The sequence below is a fragment of the Suricata suricatta genome, chromosome 12, assembly GCF_006229205.1.
Source record: "Suricata suricatta isolate VVHF042 chromosome 12, meerkat_22Aug2017_6uvM2_HiC, whole genome shotgun sequence".
NCBI lineage: Eukaryota > Metazoa > Chordata > Mammalia > Carnivora > Herpestidae > Suricata > Suricata suricatta.
This window is the reverse complement of record NC_043711.1, coordinates 101,754,942-101,765,171: the sequence shown is the minus strand read 5'-3', so window position 1 is coordinate 101,765,171 and position 10,230 is coordinate 101,754,942. Positions and strand designations below refer to the sequence as shown.

The following is a 10,230-nucleotide window of genomic DNA, read 5'->3' as shown; positions in this document are numbered from 1 at the left end:
CCAGAAGTTTTCGGGCTCTGCTCAGATGATGTTTGGGGGATGCGAGAAGCCTGTGCAGTGTTTCATGGCGGAGCCCTACAGTGCGTCCCCCAAGGCCCCTCTTCACCAGGCTCATCGGCGCCCCCTGCCTATGGGTCAGTGCGGGCCGCGGGGCTGCTGGCCACCGCGAGCTGACTGGCCTCGTCTTGCCTTCTGGACTTGTGTCTCCTCGGTGACCGATGGGCCCATTTAGACCGTGTGAGGGTTAGAGCGCTTACAGTCTCGGAAGCTTTGGGGCACCGTGAGCAGGTGGCGCACACCCTAATGCTTTTTGTCAACAAATACCATAGAGACGAGAAATGAGAATGCTCTCGCCGAAGAGAGAGGGCTTCTGCTCCTCTCATAAACATGCCTGTGACTCGTGCAGTCTGGTCAGGCCCTTTGCGAAGCATGGAGTCATTAGATACGGAATTCAAATTCCAGAAGAACAGAAACTACACGACCGTACTCAATTTTTCCTTATTTTCTGTTGACACATAGTTTATTTGGAATTTGGAGAAAGTTGTAGAAAAATCCGCCTTGCTAGACACGATCTGGAGGACGGTGACCAGTCTGGCGGTCAGCCAGCTGCCCGGCCCGGGGTCTGATGCGACCGACGCCACGTCCGCCTCGCTGTTCTCCATGCGCAGGTGTCCAGGCGGCCTTCCAGTCCCTGGGCCCTTCATCTCCACCTTTGTGGACCCCTCCAGGGCCGCCTTTACATCGGAGAGGACGGCCCCCTCACATCCGGCCGCCAGCCCCGGGTGTGGACTCTGATCTCCCCCCCCCCCCCCACCCCGGGTCACCCGACGCAGGCAGTTTTGGTAATTCCAGGGGGAAGGCTACCGGGGCCCGGGCTTCACCTCCAGCATCCACCTAGAATTTTAGCAATTATCTTGTCTGGAGTTTCAGTAACACTGACCTCCTGGGCAAGATGGAATATTAGAGCTTTAATTATGTAAAGAAGCAAAAAGTAATTGCAATAATGATTTTGAAACATGACTACTGGGTTATAAATAATGAAGCTACTGTGTCTCCTAAATTTAGATAAAATATTCATTGAGAGTAGTGATTAAATAACCTATAAAGAAAATTTTCTCTTACTTTTTGATTAATGAAGTTCTTTGGATCATTTACATAGGGGAGATGTGAAATCTCAAACGTACCCTCATGCCGTGGGGGGGTGTTACGTGCACGTAAAGGGGACGTTCCTGACCCACCATGAGTGGGTGCTAGACTGCTTTTCTAGTAAGTTCTAGCGACTGGTCTTGTATTTGTTCATCTCTCCTCTGAGGATCACGGGGACATCGATAAGCAGCCCGCTCGCGTCGTTGACCAGTGTCTCTCCGCGTTAACATCACGCCCAAGCAGGAGGGTAGTAGTTACAGCTCAGACAGCACACGTCTGTTTTGAGACTGGTGCATCCTTCCCGCCATCCTTGTTCCTCGGCCTTCACCGAGCTCCTGCCGGGGGCTAGGCCCGAGTGCACACCTTCCTCATCAAGGCCCTTCAAATGGTTGGCAAACAGCACTCCCCGGCGGCTCTCAGTACCTTCTGTTTTCCAGCGCCCGCCGCCTGGTGGAGGTGCTCACGAGCAGTAAGCACCTGCCGTCTGGCTTTGGACGGTGTGGGCGGAACCAGGGTAGTTTACCACAAGAATATAGTGGAGGGATTGGCTGAGCTTTTGCGTGGCATCTTCACTGCACACGATGCCCCCAGTGGGGCAAAGGGGGCCAGCTGGACCTCTCATGAGGCTGTGGTCTTCTGTCCCCTGGGAGACACCGGAGGTCGGGTGGCCAGGGCAAGAGGAGGACCGGGCCTGGGAGGATGTGGATTTCATGTTTTCCCATCTTACGTCCAGTCTGCGACATGGTGCTCAAAGTGCTCCCTCAATCTGAACCTAGTTCCGCAGAGCCGGTGCCGATGGAGCCAGACCTGCCCACGGAAGGCACACCCGCGGGTGCCAGCGACTTGCTGTGCCGTAGCTCCTCCAATGCCACGATGGAAAACTCAGCGGAAGAGCCTGCCTGGCTGGAGTGGAGCTGACCAGGCGTTCCCCAGAGGCAGGGCCTTCTCGAAGCTCCCTGACAAGAACACCCTCCCCATCAGCAGCCACCCCGTCCCAGGCTCCAGGACCTGCATGGAGAGTCCTGAGGATGTATTGGTGAACTCTTCCCCCTGACATAAGCCAGGACCTAGGGCTGCTTCTGAGTGACGCTGAGCCACAGGAGAAAGGCTGCCGCAGACCCGGGACTGTGCACAGCAGCTGCGTGGCCAGGAGCAAGACTCTGAAAGTCCTTGATAGTTTACAGGAGCATATGATGGACGATCCAGATGTTCAAGGTAAATGCTGTCCATTGTGATTAGAGAGAAAACAGGGCCTTTCTGGGCTGCGCGCCACACCCGTGTGTGCTGACCTTGATGCACACTGTGCACACCTGGGGACGAGAGACCTCTCAGTCTCCCTGCCCCGGAGCCCTGGGGACCTCTGGGTGGGTCGCTGTCAGGTTTGGCCTCCTGGGTCTGCAGCTGTGCGAGCCCGAAGTCAGCTCTAATGTGCAGGCAGCTAGTTTGTGGGCCTGTCTGAAGCAGTGGAAATTTTATTAGCTCCGTGGCCGCTGTTACATCATTTCCCACGTTATAATGCCTCTGCTAGTTACGAACAGCTAAGGATGGTGCTCCTTTTGGAGCCTATTAACTCAGCCCTTAGCCAAACTGTAAGGTTTTTGTCTTTGTACAGCAAGGAAAAGTACAACTTCTTCTTTGGGGTATTTTTCATTTTATGACGAGCGCACCCACTGAGCATCTGATCTGGGAGCCGGGCCGTGCGATCCATATCCATTATCACGCCTCTTCTGGCTCTAAACAGTGCTATATTTGTATTCTTCCTTGGGTCGGGGAAATTGGAAAAAACAACACTTGCTGCTGTTGCCGGGCAAAGATTTGTGAAGCTTTCAGGAAAGGAAATGTGAAAATCCAGTTAGCCCTCTGATTATTCTTTCTCTTTAAATTTATAAAGGAAATTAAGTCCATGTTTGCTGAAGGAATGAGTACATGTACCATATCACTTCTAATAGCTATAGACAAAGGTCTGTTTTGGGAAGACGTTTCTAAAGCTGCGTTAGTCTCCGTGCGGGGCCCCCAGCCGGGTCTTGGGGCAGCAGTGACTGACCCGTGAGGACCCGTACCATCAGGTGGGGCGGACTGGGTGACCAAGCCGCGGGGCCGGGGGGCGGCAGGGGCTGGGGCGGGAAGAGGCATGATGCGTCCTTGAGCATGGGGCAGGGCCCCTGGGGACGGGGGAGAGGTCTGCGGGCAGACCTTGCAGAGCGGGCAGTGTTTCTTGTGGGCCCCGGAAGACGACGGCTGGAAACCCACCATCCAGGGAGGCCGAGAGGCATGAGCTTCCCAGGGGTCCTTGCGTTCCTTGGAATCGCTCTTCGTGAAGTCTCGTGTGTGTGTGCACGCCTGCCTTCTCTCTGAGGGGCGGCCCGTGGCTTCTCCACGCTCACAGGGGTTTGTGACCCCCAAAGTGTCAGAAATAAACGACACAGTGGCTCTTTGTGAACTGGCTGTGGCTGGAAATGTGACTGGGGCCGTTGCGGGGGCCGGAGTGCTGCACTGAGGACGTGGGGCCTTGCTCTGGGCCCAGTGGGCAGCCAGCTCCACGCTCTAAACATTTTATGAATCTTGAGGTCTATTGAATTTAGTAGAAAACAGGATGTAGGAGTGTGTGTGTGTGTGTGTGTGTGTGTGTGTGTGTGTGTTTGGAGGTTGGGGACATGGACGTCAGTTTGTTTGTACAGCAAGGTGTGTGAAATGTGTCATCTGTTCTGTTAGGAGGGTCTCAAGCAGTCACGCTGTGGACAAATGAGGAGCCCTTAGGGCTTGGTGAGCGAGATCTGTGCCCATCTGTGTGTGGACGGAGATGGATCGATGGGTGTGTGTGTGTGTGGCAGAGACGGTGCCGTCCTGCTTTGTGAGCGGCGGGGGGGGGGGGGGCAGCATCCCCTCACCGAGCAGCTGGACCTCACCAACACTGGCGTTCAGACACCGCGCAAGACGATGGAGGCCAAGTCTATTGTCCTAGTCGAGGCATTTCGAGTTCCAATTTGATGCTCTGTGCATGGCTGGTGTTTGGCTGGAACAGTTAAAGTTCATGGCCGTAAACACCAGCACCTCCCCCTCCCCGAGAGCTCATTCCGGGACCCCGGAGCACAGCCGCGGCCCAGGCCGGGGTGTGGAAGGCGCATGCTCGTGCGGTGCGGCCCCAGCCAGGCCGCCTTGTTGCGAAGACCCCTCTGATGTGTGTCCCTGCAAACCAAATAAAGTTATTAACATTCTTGAAACTTCTCTCCCTGCAGCTCAGGTTCAGGTATTATCAGCTGCACCGAGAGCTGCACAGCTTGACTCTGTGAATGAGCCCGAGCACAGGCCGCCAGAAGGGCTAAATGAAGTGTCCGTTTCAGATCCCAGCCCTGCCTCCGACAATCAGCTGGCGCTGTCGGCTTCATCTCTGCAGAAGGAGCTCTCCGTGGCCAGGATATTACACAGCCCAGTAAGTGTGTGCCCTCTCCCTCCGCCACCGAGGATGTGACAGAAATCACAAAGCTGCATTCTCTTTTATTAATATATCTTGGCAGAGATGATAAATGGCAAATTTAATTTTGTTCTTAAGGTCATGTTTTGGATAACTAGACAACCAATCAATCAGGTGATTGATAACCCCGACTCTTCTCCACAAAAACGAGGAGTGGGGGGACCAGCAAGTATCTTCTCTCTTTGCCCAAGGCGATGAGTCTTGGTGCCTGGGGGCAGGGCGGGGGGAGGTTAACCATATCTGAGCCCTATTTCTGCTGCTATTTTACGGCTTTTAGTAACAGCACAGGGCGGTCTCAGGCGTCTCCCAGAGCTGGAGGTTGACTCAGGCCCCAGTGGGTGGCCCGCCATGTAGTCACGCTTTTGGCACATGGTCGCCCCACTGGTGGTCTTGGCGGAGAGACTTTGAGAGGCCAGCGGCTCAGCAGTTCTTGTCCTGCAGCCCGAAACCAGCCCCCGGGAGAGTGGGAGCCCCCAGTCGCTCTCACATCGAGTGACATGTCCCAGCTCGCCAGCGGCCGGAGGTCCTGGCGCCGTCCCCACTCCTAGTCACATGCTCTGGGGCCACTCTGAGCTGCGGTCCTTCGCAGGACGAGGGGAGACTGGAGCACTAAAATCCGGGAGGGGTCTCGGTGCTGGGTGTCCCCGTGCAGTGGTGGGCCGTCCCATCAAGCCCTGGGAGGGCCGGAGCCCCAGCGGGCGCCCCGTCCGCACCCTGGATGGTGAGATCTCAGCCCCTGGAAGGACCGATCACCTCCCTTCCCCTCTCGGCCTGCTCCACTAAAACGGAACACGAGACCCGCTGAAAAAGCCTGAATACGAGAGGTTTAGGAGTTTGTTCAGGTGTCTTTGATCAGTAAGAAATGAAGTGACAGCCTGTTTTGCTGGTTTGTTTTCAAAAATAGGCAAGAAAACTCATGATCGTGTTGCTTAGAGGGTGGGGAGCACAGGCTAAATGGAAAGGTGTGGCCACATCTGCCTTGGTCGAGACGAGATCAGATTCTGGCTGCTTTGTCACCGTGGAAGCGAGCGAGCAGAAAATGAAGCGATTCCTCCCGAGTGGCTCTGTTGCTCGAAGGATTGGGAAGGGCTCGGCCAAGCGGACCTCTGGCTTATGGGGTGGGCGCCAAGGCTTTCCAGTTTGCGGCTCGGCTCTGAGGTCCCACCGGGATCAGTCAGGACGCTTCCAGCTGCAGAAGAAGGAACAGGGGACAGAGAACTCCCAGAGCCTAAAGGGTCAGGACGATGTTCTGTCCCAGAAACGACAGAAGAGCAGGCGGCCACACGGCCTACGACTAGACTCTGCTCCAGGGCGTTGACCCCGCCCCCTGCCTCTGCTCTGCCTGCATGCGCCCAGCCCTCATGGTGAGACACCCCTCGCTGCGGGGCCGGGGGCCTGTCACTTCTCACCTGTGTCCTGACCGCCAGGTGGCTTTCTGGGGAAATGACCCCCTGGTCCCCTTTGAGCCGCCTTCCCTGGGTGGTGGTGCAGCCCACCCTCAACTGGCTCCTGAGGTAGGAGCTGCACCTAACAACTGGACCGAAGGCTCCGGAGTCAGATTAACACCCGAGAGAAGAATGATTTATTGCCTATTAATATATGTGAATTTATTAACTTGGAGAAATTGAGGTTGTAGGTTATCATACCAAAATAGTTCTGTTTCGTGCTGTCCCCTATTGAAATGAGCAGTACATTTCATTGGAAACCTTGGGGGTTGAAGATGGTGGTAGCCAGCCTCAGAGCAGACGAAGCCTCTGCTGGTGTATTAATCGACTTTCCTGGATCATACGTTGAGCTGATTTGTCAGGATCCATTAAGCTGGTAGACAGTATGACATTTCAAGTGCACATAGGAACCCATGTGACAGGTGGAGGAGAAGGTCAGGTTCATCTCTGCTAATGTAATCAATGATCAGAGACCAATATGTCACCGCTGAGTGTTCTTGCTCATTTTAATTGTTAACCTAACGTAAAGGTTCATCAGCAGACATTACAAGTGTTTGTACCTGGGAAAATCGAGAACCTTTTTCCAGGTAAATACTCCTTTATCAGCCGCGTCGTCTCACTCGGACGGAGCAGCTTGTGCTGCTCCGTCCGCCCCGGCAGGCCCGCCTTGCCCCCGTCTCTGGTGCCCGAGAAATGCCGGACGTGCTTGCTCCCGCCGCCTTCTGCAATGGCTTAGGTCTTAGGTTTGTGATAATACTTAACGGGCATCGGTTAGCCGGCCACGCTGGGACCCGGGGGCTTAAAGAATGGTCAGTGCACAGAACAGAAACATTTTGGTGTTCTCACCAACGTCAGCCTGTCCTCTCCAAGGGCCTCAGGCAGTCTTGAGGTGAAAACGTGTGCTGTTTGCCTTGGCACCTAAGGTCACTGACCTCTACTGTGTCATCCGTAAACGTGCAAATGTATTTTTTTAACATCTGGAGAGATACCATTGACCTCAAGGGAAGCGCTGGTCTTGGTCTGCAGAGGTCATTTCCGGCCCCGAAAGAGGATTCCTTGCAGGAGGAACAGCAGGACAGCTTCCTGTGTGGGGGAGGTCGGTAACATGCCCGTCACCACTATGGGACCCCGAAGGCCCTGCGGTGGAGCCAGGGACCCTCCGGGCCTGAGCAGAGCCAGCTCTCCACCCCACTCAAGGAGAGTAAATCTAAATTACAGGTTTGTTCCTTGAAAATAAAAGCAATTCAAAATTTCACATTTTCTGGAAGTTAAATTTACGAATGGCCATGGGAACGGGATATTTTTCGTCCATATAAATGACTTAATCTTGGTTCATCGTCTGTGTTGCTAATTGTCCTCCCTGACTTACCTTAAAAAACACAAATTCTAAAGGAGTGTTTAGTCTTTTGGACAATCCAGAATAGTATTTTAATAAAGCAAATCAAGGATGAGAAAAAAATTTGACACCTCTACATTAATAGTTAGTGTCGATACAAGTCATTTCAGTCTGGGTTTTTTGTTTTTGTTTTTGTGGTCTTTTTGGTCTGAAAAAGTTTAGACAGATTCTTTGGTTGAACCATGTTTGGCTTTGTTCTGTCTTGTGGATTGGCTTCTTGTGCTGTGTAAGATCTCTTAAATGGTTCAAATGATTGTATTCCATTATCCTTCTAGAAGTAAAGGTAAGTGGGTGATGTCTGAGGAAGGCGGTGTCCCCACCAGTTGGGAAAAGCTAGTGAAAATCCGCCTGTGTGGGCCAGGGTGCTGGGCAGTTAGAAGATCAGGGAGTTTCCATTCTTAAGAGCAGCATGTGTCGGACTAACCAGACGTTGGTGTCCAGAACCTTCTCTGGGATATCACATGCTAGACACATTTGGAAAAGGTAAGTCTAGACATTGCTTTAGCTTCATTCAGTCCAAGTTGCGAGTTGACCTCCTCCAGAGCCCCGAGCTCTGAGGAGGGCCTCTGGTGCCTCTGACATTTCTGGCTTGCGGTTTTCACCTCCCAATCCCAGGCTCCTTGCTTGTCTGAGCTTTTTCCTTCTCTCCTGCAAGCTGACGGTCTCCTCTCTCTGCTGCACCCCAGGCTACAATACCTCAGCCCCTCGGGATCAGCACTGCTCCAGCTCCGGCCCAGACTCTGGACGCGGACATGGCAAGCGCCGCGCCCACAGCCTCCCGGGGGTGGCGCCCGCCTTGGGCAGCAGAACTGGCGCTGCCTCAGAGACGCCTGAACGCTTCCGACGTGCAGGTCAGAAGACGCACACGCAGAACTCGGCGGGGGTGGGGGCCATCGCTGGGGAGACGAGGGGAGCGCGCTGGCCTGTTTTTCATGTGGGTGCCCTTTGGCACGCTCACTCGGCTTCGATAAGATGAAGACTGGTGGCTGACACGTGGCAGTGGCCGTGGCCGTTTTGCCCTAGAGATGCCATTTGTGCTCTTGGTGACGGGACTCACGCTCGCTTGCTGTGACCTGTGTTCCGTGCCCCATCAGTGGGAGGTGCGTCGGACCCGGCCTTCTCTCCTCACGGGCTGGCCGTGATTCTTGGGGACCAGTTAACAGCAGCTGACCTGGTGCCTGTGGCTTTTTAAAGGACCTGGATGAAGTGCAGGTAAGAATTCCTAAGCACCTGTATGATTTTCTAAAGGTAGGAACGAAGATGAAAAACCAAGACCAAACCTCTCCCCCTTCCTGGCAGTGTTGTAAAAAATCCTGGTTATATGGAGCAGCAGAGAAACCCAGGAAACAGCCAGCCTAGGTCCCTCTGGTTGGAGCGTACCATCCGGAGGCTTACAGTGGTGGGTGACCATTTTCATATCTTGCCTCTCACTCTTCCTGTCCCCTGGAGCCCCAATCCCATGGAGGGTGGCGGACCCGCAGCCTAGCGCACCCCGGGAGGACAGAGGAGCCCAGGCCCCTCTCACTTCTGTGGGAGGCTCTCTCTGCCAGACCTCGCTGCTTCCTTTCCTGCCTTTTCCTTTTTTTTCCTAAAGGAATGACGATTGTAAAACTAAGACTTTAGAAATGACCTAGAGAAACTAATTACTCGCATCCACATGACCATGAGCTGCCCTTGACGGACTCGGGCGTGTGACGCACCAGCTTAGCCTTCTGCCGGTGCTGACGGCAGAGCTGACTCGCTGGGAGCAGCGGTGGCGTTGCCTTGTGAACACACACGCACTTGCTGTGTGCAGGCAGGAAGCTGGGAGGCGGGGGGGGGGGGGGGGGGGGGGGGGGGAGCCCACAGGCACACGCTAACCGGCGCCGGGGTGGGGAGCATTCGGGGGTACACGTGAGGCCCGTTAGCAGCAGCCCCGAGTCACAGCCACACTGGGTGATCCAGGGGGTGTGAGGCATGGGGGAGTGCACATGTCTTCCCGGGGACGATTGTGTAAGTTCAAGCATAATAGAACAGTCTGGGGTCATTCCGAGGGATTCTGTATTTTTATTTATGTAAACATTTAAAAAATATAGCTGCTCCATGAAGGCCAGAGGAGAGAATGTCAGCTTCAGGAATCTGTAGTGACCAGTAACAGCAGGGACTGGAGGTCTCGATAGGAACCAGCAGACTAAGGCAGACCTGTTTGGGGCTATGAGAAGGCAGACTAGGTGGAATAATTCTGAATTTTCCTACCTTATAATTGATTTCTAAACTAGCAGTAATAGTGTTCTTTTGGATAAAGAGATTATGTTTTTATTAAGGGATAAAGTGAATTCGCAGCACCAAGTTACAAATTCCACGGTCTCCGGGGAGATATTTTCAGATGAAGACAGGGCTCGAGTCACTTTGGAATTAGAGTGTTCTGCTGTTCTATAAGGCAATTTATTCGAACCAAATAAAAGATGAATCACCCCCTCTTCAGTATTTTCCTCTTAATCGGAAGAGTTTTTGCCAAAGCCTTCCGGAACATTCTGAGTGCAGCCCTCTCTGCAGGGCACAACGTGCTAATGCAGTTCAGCTCAGAAAGAAAATTACGCTATAGAGAGAGACACGAGAAGGGCTCACTGAGACGAGACGGTTATTAAATAAAAACGTCCCCCAAGGTGTCTCCTCTGTGCGCATCATTTGGCGTGTGGAGGGCTGACTGCACCGCAGCCCAGGCCTGTCCCTGGCTCCCAAAGAGTTAAAGCTGCTGGCTTGCCCTTTCCCGAGGCAGGTCCTGTGGACCC

General features: G+C 53.8%; 1 protein-coding gene across 1 annotated transcript in view; it reads left to right on the top strand.

Annotated features, from left to right (window-relative positions):
- Nucleotides 1-2,350: 2,350 nt before the first annotated feature.
- The window catches only part of ANKRD60 (ankyrin repeat domain 60), a 25,732-nt gene continuing 17,852 nt past the window's right edge, over nt 2,351-10,230 (top strand). The window contains exons 1-5 of the mRNA XM_029916542.1: nt 2,351-2,361; nt 4,383-4,393; nt 4,488-4,576; nt 8,146-8,310; nt 8,654-8,671. Coding sequence (XP_029772402.1) covers nt 8,212-8,310; nt 8,654-8,671 — 117 coding nt within the window. The 5' untranslated portion in view covers nt 2,351-2,361; nt 4,383-4,393; nt 4,488-4,576; nt 8,146-8,211. The remainder of the gene's footprint in view (nt 2,362-4,382; nt 4,394-4,487; nt 4,577-8,145; nt 8,311-8,653; nt 8,672-10,230) is intronic.